Genomic DNA, 15,947 nt, shown 5'->3' with positions numbered 1-15,947 from the left:
TTTAGTGAAAATAAACTGGTTAGTTTCACTCTTTCTTTATAGTCAGTTTCACTAGTTCTCATGCACCTAGATCAAGGCTGCTGGGTTTGAGTTTACACCTCCACAGGGAAATGTGAAAATCCCCCAATCCCTTGTTTTTATTGGACATTTAAATATATAACAATATTTTTGACAATATATTCCGTCAAGATTAGGTTTTTGCAAACTCCAATCCCCTCCCCCCTTGTTTCTAAACAAACCCTAAATAATGGGCAGACCTCATGATCACAATGTTTCCTACTGGCTTTAAAATCTATGAAAATTACTTGAGCGTGTCTTTAAAATTAAGCTGTAGATGTAAGAAAGACAGAAGATGCATGTTCCTGTCCATGCTGTGCTTAAACACCATGCCAGGGATTAACTGTGCTAGCTAGAGATAATGCAGCTTTATCTTCTGAAAGAAACCACCTGCTTTAGAATTTTGAAAAATTGTTTCCATTCTCCATGCAAAACCAGTTGAAGCAGATCAGATTCTTCAGTACAAAATGAGACACTTGCGGCTTTTGAAATAGTACAATCAGGCAGGGCTGTTTTTGCAAAAACCTAGCCAGCCAGTTCTGAAACGCTCTGCAAGATGCGGAGCCTTCACAGCAAGAAGATTTAGTTGAAGCAAACCTGATTACCAAAGGGATAGAGTGAAGCTAGTGTTTTTTTTGTTTTTTTGTTTTTTTTTTGCAAGTTAAACCCGTGTGGAGCCTTTTAGAGCTGGGCGGGGAACTGGATTTTCTGTTTAGTGGGAAATGCCACAATTTCAGAATGTTTTTTCCATTCTGAAACAGAATGGGAAAACAAACAACAAAGGAAATTGAAATTTCCTGCACAGTGGAATTCTGGGGGGGAAATTGTTTTGGGTCGATGAAAAGGTTTCTATAAACCTCACGAAAGCGTATGCTCAAATAAATTGGTTAGTCTCTAAGGTGCCACAAGTACTCCTTTTCTTTTTGCGAATACAGACTAACACGGCTGTTACTCTGAAACCTATAAAATAGAAATATTTCTTTCCAATTTTGACAACTTACTTTATAATATAACACTTAAAAATGAAACAATGTTTCAAAATGTTCCATTCCAAAAAGCTTGACCATATCAAAATGCTGCCTTTTGTTTTATTACGTGAAATTTCACCTACAGTGACCTATTTCAGCAAAAAGTTTTGATTTTGGTGAAACAGCGTTTTTGATGGACATTTTCCAAAGAAATATTTTTCCAACCAGCCCTGCAAATGTCTAGTATGGAGACATCCTCTGCATAGTCCTGTATAGAGATGTATCATCCATCCCCCAGCGCATTCTAATATCACCCTTTCCCTAAATGCATGTGCTTTTTTGCAGCATTCTGTGAAATCAGTGTCCCCCTGCATAGAGGAAGATCATGCTAGGGATTCTTGCTTCGTTCTCTGTATTGCCTTGTTCCTTTTTAATGGAAAATCCATGTAGAGTTTTTCTACTAAAACGGAGTCTGTAGTCCAACATCTGCTCCAAGTGCCACCCCAAACCTTTGGGAGGCGAGAGGCTCTGATCTAGACTCTGGCGGTTGTGCACTCCACACTCTCTCTGGAGTTCAGCTGGGTTTTTGGAGAGGGCTGGTGGCTTGCGTCCCAGAATGATGAAGAGGTGGGAGGCTCTTTGGTAGGAGGCAGGGTGGCAGAGTTCCTTGGGGGAATAATTAGTCGAATGCTGCTGGGGTTCTGATGTAGCATTAATGAGTGGTTAGGGCTTCCCCGCTGTTACAGTTGAAGGGAGCCTGCTCTGTCCCGGCCTTATGGCTGGCGGAGAGCTCCCCACCTCCCCTTCTGTAAAGATGATACAAGCTGAGGAGGCCGCAGCCCAGATTCCTCCAGGCTCTGGGGCACCACCTCCATCACCCATCGAAACCCTGCATGAGTAGGCCCAACTCCACTAGCCAGTGTGGGAAGGGGAGGCTGGCCAAGGTCCTGCCTTCCCTCGCCTGCTCCGGTCGGGCCATCGCAATGCCTGTGGCCCTGCAAATGGGTTCTCAAAGGCGATGGAAGGCTCCTTGTGCCATCTCTCCAGCGCCTGGGCATGGGGGTAAAAGGAGGGTGAGGCCGGTGGGGGAGTTGGGATGCTGTCGGGGGTGCTGCTTGCCCGGCGGGAGGAAGGGGAGCTGTGGGGGGCCAGACAGGAAGAGGAGATCTGCTTTATTTTAGACCCTGCTTGCACTGGGCCTGCCACAGTCCAGCTTCAAACTGTCATAGGGATCACAGGTTACGTGGCAGCACCTCCTGATGTGGGGACGAAAAGGTCCGTGTTCAGCTCCCATGCTTCTTTGTCAGCTCATTTTTCCTCATCATGGACCTACATGACGGCGCTAGGCCTGATACCCTCCCCATCCCCTGGCAGCAGGAGCTGCCTCCCAGCTGGCGGGCATCGTGCGCACTGCCATCTCCTGCCCTGCAAACCCGCGGTTGGTTATCCAGCTCCCAGCCGGCTCCTGTTCTCCCCTAGCCAGGCGCTCCCATGCAGATGCTGGCACGGCAGCGCGAGGCCACTTGTATGACCCAGACGAAATGCAACACAAGGATTTTCTCTCTGCTCTTCCCCCGCCTGTGATTAGCTGCAGGGCCATTGGTGCACCCGCAGACCCAGGACTTCACACACAGGACCTGAAGAGACAGATTTGCCTTGGCAGTTCCGACCGTTTATTCTCTTTGTCGTTCTCGATCAGGTGCATTTTTGCTGCCTCGGATTTACACAGGAGTAACCGATCAGAATCCAGCCCATGCTCCCCTACCTGCGGTTCTTCCTGCTACATTCTGCCCCTCTTCCCTCCCGCCTGACTTTCAGCTGACGCTCCTCGGCACATGTGCCACTGGGCCAAGCAGCACTCCTTTCCCCAGCTGTAGGCACCCACTTTCCAATCCACTCCACCAATGGCCCCGGCCCTGCCCTCCGTTTACAGCTGGGTGCAGGGTCCTCTGCATGGACCCCTTTGACGCTCCAGCGGATGCAGAACGCCCTTTGCTGTTTATCCCGCCCCATCCCTCAACGGGAGCACTTTATTCTGACCACCTGGGAGACAACCCTGGGCAATGCCCCGAGCAATTGCAACCAGCAGGCGGCAGAGGTGCTTGAGCTAACTGCCCCCTGCCTGTCGTAAAGTGGGCGTCATGGCGTGAACTGGGTGACTCGGAGTATTATGGGTGGGAGCCATGCTCCTCCCCTCCCTTACCACCTGTGTCAGTAGTAGGAGTTCCCACCCGCTCCCCACACTGTTGTGAGACTGTGAAAGGAAGCAGCAAGGTCCCAGCCTGCAAGTTTGTGACTAGACACATTTCTGATGCACTGCGTGGAGCGGCCCTTTGCAAAAACCCCTAATTTCGAACAGGAGAGAGTGGCCACAGGGCCTTCTCAGTGATGGGTGCTTGGTTCTGGAAGTTAGTCCCTCCCCCTTCCCCCTCCTTTGATGCAACACGACAGAGTGCCCAAAGCTGGGTGGGGAGTTTCATGGAGAAGGGAGTGTATGGGGAAAGCAGTGTTTGGGAAGGGCTGTGATGCAGTGGTTTTCCCTCCAATGAGTATAAGCACTGGAAGGCATCCAGCACATTAGTACCTCTGATCAGCTAAAACACATACTTCAGGCCTGGTTCGCTGCACTCGGAGTAGGGTAAGGTTAAAAGGGCCGTTAAGTAACCTTTGGGCTCCCTGTATTCTGGGGCTGTGCTGAGGCTGTCTGGCCTCGAGCGTAAATTAGAGCAGCTTCTGGGCTGTGCTAATTTACACGCTGCTGCTTGTGTCTGCTCGGAAACAGAGAATAGCTACAGGGCACTGCACTCTGGCCTCTCTCCTGTGCAGGGAGGGCCAGGGGGAGACCTACCAGCTCTAAGCCGCCAGGGAAGCCTCTGGGCAGGCAGGGGGGAATATTTTAAGGTCCCTTTACGCTGTCATAAAGAGACCTGAAGGTAAGCGAGGGGCAGGTCCGTTTGATTTATGTCACCACTGAAGGTGGCCCAGACCCATCCATGAACATCCCTCCTGCCACATTGGGTCTAAAGGCGTCCTTCAGTGCGATCAACCTGGCCTGGGATTTTTGTTTGTTTCCTGGGGCTGGGTCTACGCTCCAATGGTGTGGCTCTGGTGCTGCACACGAGGCGTCCGACATCGATGGCGTCAATCTACCTCTCCAAGAGGAGGTCGCAAGGTGGGCGGAAGAATCTTTCCATCGACCGAGCTGTGTCTACGGTGGGGGCCAAGTGGCCCTAACTACATCGCACAGGGCATGGAGTTTTTCCACAGCCTTGAACCATGTCATTCGGTTGAGCTAATTTGTAGGTGTAGACCAGGCTTTAGAAACCTGTGGGCTGTGCGGACATGACTGCTGTGGCTGGGGAGGAGTTAGTCACCTCTTCCCTACCCCAGGCCCCTTTCTGTTGCTCTGGGGATTTCTCCTTCAGGCTCCTACAGCAAAAAAGGACAATTTGGGGATTGGGCGGGATCCAGACGCCTCTGGCTATTTGCATGCATTGGGCCAGAACCCCAGCTGGTGTAAATTCCACTGATGCTGATTGACCCCAGCTGAAGCTCTGGTCCACTCCCTGGGTCCTGCTGTTGGCTTAGCTGTGTGGACCAATGTATATTTCTCTATTTAACAGAGTCATTTTGCATGCTAAGTGGTTTGTCCTCCCTCCCCGGCCAGAGACGGAGAGAGGCCCCCCTCTCTTGTAACTCCTTGCTCAAAAGCATCGCTTGTTCCCATCCCTTGGCATCTGGTCCCCTCAACATGAATGAGCCCCTCTGAGGGGGAGGGGGAGGAGCTGCGGCAGCCAGGGCCTGGCCCTAGCTATTCCAGACATTCCCAGGTCTGTGCTGCAAATGTCAAGAGGAGCTGTCAGTGACAAGACAGCATCTCTCAGTCTGTGGCGCCTACACCATCCGCTTCTGGTAAAAAGAGGGCTTGTCAGTCACCAGTCTAAGGGGAAGAGGGAGTGCATGGCTAGGAGCCAGGAGGAGTTGCTCTGCCTGACCCTGGCCAGTGCCACTCGCCCTCTGGGCCTCTATTTCCCTAGCGATAACCTAGCACTGGCCAGTAGGAGCATGGGGGGGCGGGGGGAAGGGTAGCAGGGAGTGCCTGGCTGCAAAGCACAATGGAAATCCTGAGTGTTATTATTCCGGGGGTGGCAGCCTGCATTACTCAGCACTGGCATTGCTAATAATCCACTAATAATAGCACTTGCCATCTTCAGAGTACGTGCTGAACTTTAACGAATTAGCCCTAACAAGCCCCTGTCAAGGAGGTGTCAAGGTGTAGATTATTGGTGTTTGGGGACACTGAGGCAGAGAGGTGGCGGTCCCACAGTGAGCCAGCATCAGAGCTGGAATTAGAACTCATGTTTTCCCGGTCCTGCCCTCTGCCCACTAGGCAGCACCTGGCTAACTGGGTCTCCTGACCCTTCGGTGTATATAATACAGGGCCGAGTTCTTCCCAGCGGTGGCCTAGCAGCAGCCAACCCTGTAATCTGCAAATCCCTCAACTCTGGTGGTGCTGTAGGAGAAGCTCTTGTCTGTTTGGTTTCTATATGGGTGTTGCATCCTCCCCGCCATCCCAGAGATTCAGGGACAATCCACAGCAGCTGGGCCTGCATGTGTGTGGAGAGGTGTTTTGTGTCCCACCCACTCACTGCCATCCCAGGGGTGTGAAAGTAGCTCATGAGCGGAGTCCAGGCCGCCTTGAGTAAAGGGCCTTTCTTTGTGTGATGGACCGTACATCTGGAAGGGGAGCCAGTCTGACATGTGCCCTCTGCATCCGTGGCAGCATACAAAAGCTGAACCAAATCCCGAACAACCCTGTGTGCCGAGGAGCATCCCGTCCCGGCAACAATGAGTATCGAGGCAGGCTGCCAGGCGTTCATTCTGCCTTTACCCTGCCTAGGTTGACGAGAGCAGGGGATGCGGGAGGAGGTCCTACGGCGGGCTGGCAGCTTGGGGCTGATTCCGGCAGCACCCTGGTGATCCTGGGCAGAGGCTGCTTCTCCCATTCGCCCTGCGGAGAGAGTTAGATGTTAGCAGGTGAGCTCTTGGGGTCTTTTTGTTCTGTGTTTGTACAGCACCTAGCACAGCTCCAGATACTGTGATAACACAAATAAATAATAACAAGAACACATAGGGGTGGAGGTTAAAGATGGGTCTGGATCAAGAACCAACCTGTTCCGAAGTCTGGGGGGGAAGGGGGGGAGTTAAGATGGTGATTTGTTTCTCTCTTTTTTTTTTTTTTTTTTTTTTTTTTTAAAGGGCTCTTGTATTTTTCCTCTTCAGGCACAGCACACTGGAGCAATGTATTGCCCGCCCTTGGACCAGCTCCTCAGCGAGTGTCCATCAGCCTCTCTCTGTTATGTCAGTGGAGCTACCTGGTTTTACATCAGCTCAGAATCTGCCTGTGCTTTCTTTTTTTTAAAGCATTTTACTCTCCTTTGTAACTAGAATGCCCTGCTAGTGGTTGGAGGGGGGGATTAGAACATCCTCCAAGCCAGGCCCTATTTCTTTAGTGAGGAGGTAGGCAAGGCAGGATACCAGCTGAGCTGGATTTCCTGCCGCTCTGGATTCCACAGCATTTGACTCCTGAGCTTCCTCTGGGCCATTGTATAATACAGCTTGATTTGTGAGTAGCTGCCCGCTGAAAATGATGGTCACCTGGTTCCACCCGCACTCTGCCCGCACAGGCAGCCATGGCATTACAGACATTGATCCCCGAGAGCTTGTTCTTTCCACACATTCACTAATGCACAGCCGAGCTAGATAGAGAGCTTAAAGAGTGACAAGAAGGTATAAACCATGGGTGATTGCAAATTGCATTCAGTCTGCTGTAAAGACAGAGATAATGAGGGTTGGTCATTATGGTGCCTGCATGGTAACTAACTAAAATGAAATCTGTAGGCTGGCTTCTGCTTTAAGCAGCTGCCCATGGTGTAATTACATTGGCTCCTGAGGGATTGCACTGGTATAAATGCCATCATAAGATGAGGGCCGAGAGTTGTTAGGCAGGTGCATTCCTGACATGAGACAGAGAGAAAGATTCACACTGAGATTGCTAAGGAACAGAGAGCTGGATCTTGCTGTGTATGCAAAGGCATCCTCTGCCGTGAATGTCCATGGTGTTCGGTAAAACCGTGACCGACAGCTTGTCCCACCCAGAAAGGCCCAACACCAACCGTAGAGCTGAACACGTCCGGACTGGGGAAGTCTGCTCCTGAGCATTGAGAGCACGGCCTGTTTCTGCTAATCAGCCACGGGGTGGGCAGGCTAAGCACAGTCTCCATGGGTTACAGTTTCAAAGAGGAGGCTAGATCGTTATCGTTGTTTGGCGTGCGGTCTTAGGAGTGCCGGTGAGTGTGCGTTAGGGCCTCTCCGCGCCATGCCTCCGCATTGTCACTGTAGCCCTCCCATAAATCTGCACTGAGTTAAAAGCCGTATGAGAACATAGGGAGCATTGTGCAGTTCCTGTAGCTCTTCAACACGAAGCATTGACCCTACCCCACTTTAACATACCCCCCTCTGCCATAGGACCCGAACTTAAATCCAAAGCGAGGTGTGGTGGATCTGGTTTTGTGGTCTCCTCCGTCATCTCAACCCATCACAGTGGGTAGCACTTTGGGACGTGGACTCAGTCCCTGCTCCCGGAGGAGGTGAGTTCAGTGGAGGGTGGAGGGGTGGGAGAGAGGATGGTCCTACACTGTGGCTGCACATCCTGCTTTGGATAAGTCGGTGACGTTAATGACCAGGGTTGCCCATCATTTGTCCCTAATGGCCGTGACTAATCAGGCTGCCTGGGAGCAGAGGGAGAGGACTAGTCTGAAATGGAAGAGGAATGGAGATCCATCTCCTCTGGAGGCTTTAAATAGCCGGGGAAGGGCGACTGCATTGGAATGGCAAACCAACAGGAAAGCAGGAAAATGGGCTCTTCCTGAAATGCAGCCCAGCATCTCACACAGTGTCAAGTGTTGTGTGATTTGGGCACCCACCACAGTGAGGGGCTGCGACAGCCCTGACTAGTCGTGTACCCGTCCCAGCACCTAGCTCTGCCAACGCAACTAGCTCCGGGGCCTCAGTGGTGCTATTCCCGGCTAGGACCCAGCACAGAGCTGTGAATATATAACTCCCAGCCTGCAGCGCCCCTGCTATTCCCGGCCGGGACCCAGCAGAGATCTGTGACTGTACCTCCTGTCCTGCAGCATCCCCTGCTATTCCCAGCCGGGACCCAGCAGAGATCTGTGACTGTACCTCCTGGTCCTGCAGCACCCCCTGCTATTCCCGCCCGGGACCCAGCAGAGATCTGTGACTGTACCTCCTGTCCTGCAGCATCCCCTGCTATTCCCGCCCAGGACCCAGCAGAGATCTGTGACTGTACCTCCTGTCCTGCAGCATCCCCTGCTATTCCCGGCCAGGACCCAGCAGAGATCTGTGACGGTACCTCCTGTCCTGCAGCATCCCCTGCTATTCCCGCCCAGGACCCAGCAGAGATCTGTGACTGTACCTCCTGGTCCTGCAGCACCCCCTGCTATTCCCGCCCGGGACCCAGCAGAGATCTGTGACCGTACCTCCTGGTCCTGCAGCATCCCCTGCTATTCCCGCCCGGGACCCAGCAGAGATCTGTGACCGTACCTCCTGTCCTGCAGCATCCCCTGCTATTCCCAGCCAGGACCCAGCAGAGATCTGTGACTGTACCTCCTGGTCCTGCAGCATCCCCTGCTATTCCCGCCCGGGACCCAGCAGAGATCTGTGACTGTACCTCCTGGTCCTGCAGCATCCCCTGCTATTCCCGGCCAGGACCCAGCAGAGATCTGTGACTGTACCTCCTGGTCCTGCAGCACCCCCTGCTATTCCCGCCCGGGACCCAGCAGAGATCTGTGACTGTACCTCCTGTCCTGCAGCACCCCCTGCTATTCCCGCCCGGGACCCAGCAGAGATCTGTGACCGTACCTCCTGTCCTGCAGCAGCATCTGTGCTTCCGATTCTGGGCCCCTGCTCGGTTCTGCCACTATTAGAGCTGTGCAAATAACCGAGTTTTTCTGGGTCAGTGGCCATGAAAATCAAAAAATCAACAAATTCATTTCAAGTCGACCTGAAATCATCAATGTTTTAAATTGTTTGGCTAAACAGAAAAGTCCACCGCAATGAACTTCCAGTCCAACAAACTTGTTTTGTCTCATTTTTGAGGTTTTTAACCTTTTTAAAAAAAGATAAAATGGGTTTAGAAGTTGACACAACAAGTCATGCATCAAATGTTTTGTTTAGAAAATGTAGAAACTAAAGATTTGGGGATATTTTTCTTTTCTTTTGGCCAGCAGAAGGCAGTGATTTCAGTACCAATCCCCACCACGTTTCTGTTGAAGTGAATACGTGTTTTGGGGCAAAAAAAAAAATGGTTTGTCAAAAATAATTTTGCACAGCTCTAGCTTCCGTACCTCAAAGTTGTAGGTAACGCCCTCTATTTGTTGTGTTTTAAGCTACATCAAGGATGTCTAGACCATAAGAATAGTTCTTTTGGGGGGGTGTGTTTATAAATCTAAATAAATAAATACTCCACAAGTGGATGCCAGAGGAAAGTGCTCTCTCCTTCACTACTGCAACACTCAGACGTTACCTCCAACTACCTTCTGTGCAGGAGACGGATTTTAATGTTACTAAATAGTTAAAAGCAGAGTTCTTCCGGAAAATCCAGACGGACTTGGGATCACTGAACTGCAGAAAGGCAAGCAGCTAATTAAAAGCTAGTGTTCTCTTGACAGGAATTCTGTGGAATAACTGAGATGTCTTAAAATCCCACTCGGTTAAAAAAACAAACAGAGAAGGAGGGGGAAGTTCTGGGTCTTTTTCTTTTCTCATTTACGTTTAGACTCCAGATTGCCTACTTTGGGTTAATGCCAGCTCCACACTAATTTCAAATTCTCTTCTCAGTTGCCCTCCTATAACTCCTTTCAGTCCAGGGGCTTCAAGGAAAATAACTGCGAGTGAAAATCACCCCATGCAGACACCTAGCACAAGCTCTGTGCACCACTTAAATCCTCAGATTAGGGTTTAAATGGGACATAACTGGTCTTTGCTCTGGTGCTCTGCACAGGGGAGAAATTCATCCTGAGAGCAGAATTCGGCCCAGTGAGTTTAACAGGACTCTGCCAGCTCCAAAGGAGACTTGGTTAAAATAATCTTATCGGGAGCTGACGCTCCTCCTTTTAAATCTGTTTTCTGTTTCTCCCCACTACTTTGGTTTATACCTTCTCCAAAAATAATTTCAGGTGTCATCAACAATTCTATTGTCCTGACCAGAAATGGCACTGGGAAGTGACGGTGATGAGAGACCGAAAACTGTGCTCAATCTGCATCATCATCAACATCCCTTAATATGGTGTTTTGCATTCAAAGAGCTCAAAAGTACATTATCATTTCACAGGTGGGGAAACTGAGGCACAGAGCAGGGACGTGACTGCCCAAAGTCACCCAGCAGCAGAGCTAGGGCTGGAACCCCGGTCTCCTGAGTCCCAGTGCAGTGTGCTATTCCCTAGGCCACACCACCTCCTGTCCTATGATCTCACTGACTTTGTGTTCAATGGGTTAGTTCTATTGACAGCCAATACAATATTCCAAAGTTCTGAAAATAGCCCTTTATTTTCCCTTGTTTCTGGAGGAATTTCTAGTTTAAAGGTGACTTCTGCGAAGTAACTCTAGAAATGGACTTATGCAGATAAGACTAAACTAATTTACTAGGTGTTTGTACTGCGCTCATCACTGTAGCATTCTAAATTCTAACACAGCAACTTCTAGGGCCCAATTTTTAAAGCGATTTAGGTGCCTAAAGATGCAGATAAGTTCCGCTTGGGATTTTCAAAAGCGCGTAGGTGCCTAACTCACATTGATTTCAGCCCTAGAGTCAAGCGGAGTTCTTTACATCTCATGGATCAACACCAGGAAGAAAGGTTCCATAGGCCAAACAGTGAATCTGTGGAAAGCCCCCTGTCTTCAATAGCTTTACACGTGCGTCACTGACTGGACCTCAGTAAAGAATCTGATGAGGCCTGAGAGCAAATGAACTCCATCTCCCACCCCCTTAGCTGCAATGCTAGGCAGGTGGCACCAAACTTTTTTTGTCACCAACCTTGGCCCCTCCAACTCTGCATCCGCACAGGGAGTAGCCCTGCTGAGTCCAAAGGGCCTGTTTCAGCATGGTCACCGCTCAGTGATGCTCTCAGATGGATTGTTTGCAGGGACCCATACATACCGGGAAACGAACCGCTGAGGATTTATTGCAGTGCATAGAGATCGGAGCAAAGTCATAGAGAGATTTCAGAACGTCTCTGTTGAACGCATTCCAAGGGACGGAAGACAACTGCTGCCTGATGGAGGCCTGTGGGCACATGCAGATCTCCTCATCGTTAAACCTAATGTGGGAGAAATACCAGAGAGAGAGTGCAACAGAGCAGATCTGGACTGACTCCTCTTCCATGCTGGACGGGGTTAATTCTTCCTTGACTAGGGCCTGATCCTGAAAGGTGCTGAGCATCCTTAATTCACTGAAAACTGTGACTGCACAGCACAGGACACACTCAATACCTTATACAATCAGAGTCTCCTCTTAGACAGGTTTCAGAGTAACAGCCATGTTAGTCTGTATTTGCAAAAAGAAAAGGAGTACTTGTGGCACCTTAGAGACTAACCAATTTATTTGAGCGTAAGCTTTCGTGAGCTACAGCTCACTTCATCGGATGCATACTGTGGAAAGTTTAGAAGATCTTATTATATACACACAAAGCATGAAAAAATACCTCCTCCCACCCCACTCTCCTGCTGGTAATAGCTTATCTAAAGTGATCACTCTCCTTACAATATGTATGATGATCAAGTTGGGCCATTTCCAGCACAAATCCAGGTTTTCTCACCCCCTCCCCCCCACACACACACAAACTCACTCTCCTGCTGGTAATAGCTTATCCAAAGTGACCACTCTCCTTACATTGTGTATGATAATCAAGGTGGGCCATTTCCAGCACAAATCCAGGGTTTAACAAGAACGTCTGGTGTGGGGGGGGGGTAGGAAAAAACAAGGCTACCTTGCATAATGACTAAGCCGCTCCCAGTCTCTATTCAAGCCTAAGTTAATTGTATCCAATTTGCAAATGAATTCCAATTCAGCAGTTTCTCGCTGGAGTCTGGATTTGAAGTTTTTTTTGTTGTAAAATAGCGACTTTCATGTCTGTAATCGTGTGACCAGAGAGATTGAAGTGTTCTCCAACTGGTTTATGAATGTTATAATTCTTGACATCTGATTTGTGTCCATTTACTCTTTTATGTAGAGACTGTCCAGTTTGACCAATGTACATGGCAGAGGGGCATTGCTGGCACATGATGGCATATATCACATTGGTGGATGTGCAGGTGAACGAGCCTCTGATAGTGTGGCTGATGTTATTAAGCCCTGTGATGGTGTCCCATGAATAGATATGTGGGCACAGTTGGCAACGGGCTTTGTTGCAAGGATAGGTTCCTAGGTTAGTGGTTCTGTTGTGTGGTATGTGGTTGCTGGTGAGTATTTGCTTCAGGTTGGGGGGCTGTCTGTAGGCAAGGACTGGCCTGTCTCCCAAGATTTGTGAGAGTGTTGGGTCATCCTTCAGGATAGGTTGTAGATCCTTAATAATGCTTTGGAGGGGTTTTAGTTGGGGGCTGAAGGTGACGGCTAGTGGCGTTCTGTTATTTTCTTTGTTAGGCCTGTCCTGTAGTAGGTGACTTCTGGGAACTCTTCTGGCTCTATCAATCTGTTTCTTCACTTCCGCAGGTGGGTATTATAGTTGTAAGAATGCTTGATAGAGATCTTGTAGGTGTCTGTCTATCTCTATCTGAGGGGTTGGAGCAAATGTGGTTGTATTGCAGAGCTTGGCTGTAGACGATGGATCGTGTGGTGTGGTCAGGGTGAAAGCTGGAGGCATGTAGGTAGGAATAGCGGTCAGTAGGTTTCCGGTATAGGGTGGTGTTTGTGACCATTGTTTATTAGCACTGTAGTGTCCAGGAAGTGGATCTCTTGTGTGGACTGGACCAGGCTGAGGTTGATGGTGGGATGGAAATTGTTGAAATCATGGTAGAATTCCTCAAGGGCTTCTTTTCCATGGGTCCAGATGATGAAGATGTCATCAATATAGCGCAAGTAGAGTAGGGGCGTTAGGGGACGAGAGCTGAGGAAGCGTTGTTCTAAATCAGCCATAAAAATGTTGGCCAGGGACTGTCTTTATTCGTGTATATTGGGCCCATGATCAAAGCTTGGATCTTACGGTGTTGAGAGTTATCTAAGCACCTGGATGTGTGGCCAGAAGTAATGAGAGTGACCTTCAGCAGTCTATGGATTCATAGATTATAAGGGACCATTGTGATCAGCCCGATTTGAGCCTCTATAACTTCATTGGGGTTTTACCATTTGCTGCTGTGTGTACTCTGGATTGTTAAGTTCCCCCTGTAAATTGGCCACTGGAAAGCGAAGGGCCCAAAACCACTTTTGCAAACAATAATGTCTCCCACGTTACCCCCATGCACTGTGTCTTGCAAGAAGCCCCTCACCAAAGAGATGTCCCCTTCCCAGTGATCTCTCTCCAAACCTTTCTTTTAAAAACAGCCAGTTGGGTGCTTTAGCAAAAGCCCCAAAGTATGAATCATTCCTCCGCTCCCCCTGAGCCTGCATGCACCCAGCACTTCTCCTGCAGAACAGATGTTTTAAACCACGGCATTACCTATTTTTAGTTTTATTAGCAAACGGCTTGTTGTTAATCACCATCCACTTGCAACATGCTCAGGCCCAGCCTGAGCCATGTGGGGACTCCGTACCTGTTCACGAGATTAAAATATCTTTGCAGGTAGCCTAAATCCACAGCACTCTTGCATAGCTCCAGCTGCGTCTGGGGATAATAGTGCACGTAGTTGACACACATCTCGTCCGTGATGCTAAACCCACCCTGCAAGAAGACGGGAAACAAGTGTGGGTGCAGATTTCAATGCACCCTCCCCCGTCAAAAATAAGCAGGCGCTATTTGTTCCTGTACTGTGTGCATTATCCGCTCCCTAACGCTGCCGTGACAGTTACTGGGTTTCAGGTAGGAAATCACAGCGACCGAGTTGGCTGGGAAATTTTCCAGGAAACATTTTTTTCACTGAAAAAGGCTGATTTGGTAAAACCAAAACTGTTCACACGAAAGGATTGGTTTCAACAAATTTTCCAACTCAAACTGTTGAGGAGGACATTTAAATTTTCAAAATGTCCCATTTCAACATTTCTGAAACAAGAAGTTTTGGTTCTTCAGTCTGAAATGACTTTTCATTTAGAAACTTTACTTAATTTATATTTTTTTAATGGGCAAAAAATTTTGGGCAAAATAAAAATGAAAATTTCGGATTTTGATTTTTTCCTCCCAATTTGGGACCGGATAATTTTTCAAACCATCAAAAATTCTCATGGGATGGGCAAACAGATTCCCACTCAACCCTGATGTACGTATCGGTGCCACAAAAACCTGATCAACATTAACTGCACTAAACCGTTGTGATTTTACCCAGAGATGTGAACCTCTAAACCAAAGGTCAACGCATCCACACACAGAGCTTTCTAATCTGTAGCAACCTCTGTTAATCTGGATTTTCACCCCTCTTTAGCAGGGACTGATAACCGTGCTAGACTGTGTGGTGTATAATAATATGCAGACTTCCTGCAATCCCTCAGCAATATTTAGCTCTGTCCCCTTAGCTTGCGTAGCTGATCTTCTCTCTCTTGCTGCAGATATTAGAACACAATGAGACCTTCTTTAATAACAATCAGTAACTGAGATAGTGGCTTGTAATGGGAATTAGAATGGCTCACTTTCCTTTTCACTCATCACCTAAGGAGACTGATCGCAAGGAGTGAATGGCTAGTGCACACATTCCTTGACCACTATTCCTCGGGGAAATGAATGAAGGCCCCGATTCAGCAAGGTATTTAAACATGTGTCTAACCTGCAGCACACAAGTAATCCCATTGACCCAGCGTTTAAGTGTGCCCTGTTGTCAATTGCAACCTTCCACCTGTGTCTCCCTGTCTCGTACACATACAAACATTCATGTGCTCGCACGCACACTTACCACAGTTGCTTGGTTCCTGTCCTCTGTGTTGTACATGCAGGTTGTTGTGAGAACATCGCCCTGGGTGTTTAAGCACAAATTGCTACAGCGTTACATCTGAAACCTTATTTCTTATATGTGCAGAACCACGAATGGTGCCGTGAGAGACCTCTCCCAGATTCCACCCCCGCAGCAGCTTCGATGACATGTCAGGCAATCTGCTTCCCTTCAACATGCTGCCCTGAGTGTTAGTAACTGTGATGAACATACATTCTCTGAAGGGATGGGTTCAAGTCATTGCCCTGCGAGATTTCCCTCCACCTCCCTACTTTCTAAGGAACTCCAAGCCAGATTCTGAAGGCATTTGAAGCACCTAAAGCTGCAGATAGGTGGCTAGTGGCATTGACAGAAGTGCCTAAGCAGGTTAGGTGCCTAACTCCCATTGACTTCCCTGGCGTTCAGTCAGAAAGGGTTAACTCCTTTGGAGTTATTAATGAAGCTGGTCAGAACATTTCTACAGACATGAAATTTTGCAGGGGCATTTGTGAATTTTTCTGCCACAAAAGTGTGTTCTGCCACCTTTGTCTATTCCTGATGATGATGATAATGTGATTGCACGATCCCTGGAATAGCTGTTGGACAAATGGGTTCCGATTGCTTATATTTAGTAATCATGCTGACTATTTCTTTCCTGTTACATTTGTATGGGAAGCTGCTGCCGGGGTTGGAGCACTCCATGCAGAGGCTGGTTCGTAGCTGGAGGCGGAGAGTCTTCCGGGGTGGAGACTTGTGGACGGTAATGACGGCTGGGTCGTTGAGGGAGATGGG

General features: G+C 48.9%; 2 protein-coding genes across 3 annotated transcripts in view; one reads left to right on the top strand and one right to left on the bottom strand.

Annotated features, from left to right (window-relative positions):
- Window positions 1–15,947, top strand: part of FAM163B (family with sequence similarity 163 member B) — a 118,784-nt gene that overhangs the window by 2,740 nt on the left and 100,097 nt on the right. The gene's annotated exons all lie outside the window — the stretch shown is intronic.
- The window catches only part of DBH (dopamine beta-hydroxylase), a 29,848-nt gene continuing 16,576 nt past the window's right edge, over window positions 2,676–15,947 (bottom strand). For both annotated transcript variants that reach the window (XM_084649823.1, XM_084649824.1), the window contains exons 9-12: window positions 15,141–15,200; window positions 13,854–13,981; window positions 11,266–11,425; window positions 2,676–6,036 (exon numbers count right to left, since the gene is read on the bottom strand). In XM_084649823.1, coding sequence (XP_084505949.1) covers window positions 5,902–6,036; window positions 11,266–11,425; window positions 13,854–13,981; window positions 15,141–15,200 — 483 coding nt within the window. In that variant the 3' untranslated portion in view covers window positions 2,676–5,901. The remainder of the gene's footprint in view (window positions 6,037–11,265; window positions 11,426–13,853; window positions 13,982–15,140; window positions 15,201–15,947) is intronic.

This window comes from Lepidochelys olivacea (assembly GCF_965140295.1).
Source record: "Lepidochelys olivacea isolate rLepOli2 genome assembly, chromosome: 16".
Taxonomy (NCBI): domain Eukaryota; kingdom Metazoa; phylum Chordata; order Testudines; family Cheloniidae; genus Lepidochelys; species Lepidochelys olivacea.
Note: the sequence above shows the minus strand (reverse complement) of the source record. Positions and strands in the feature narration are given on the sequence as shown.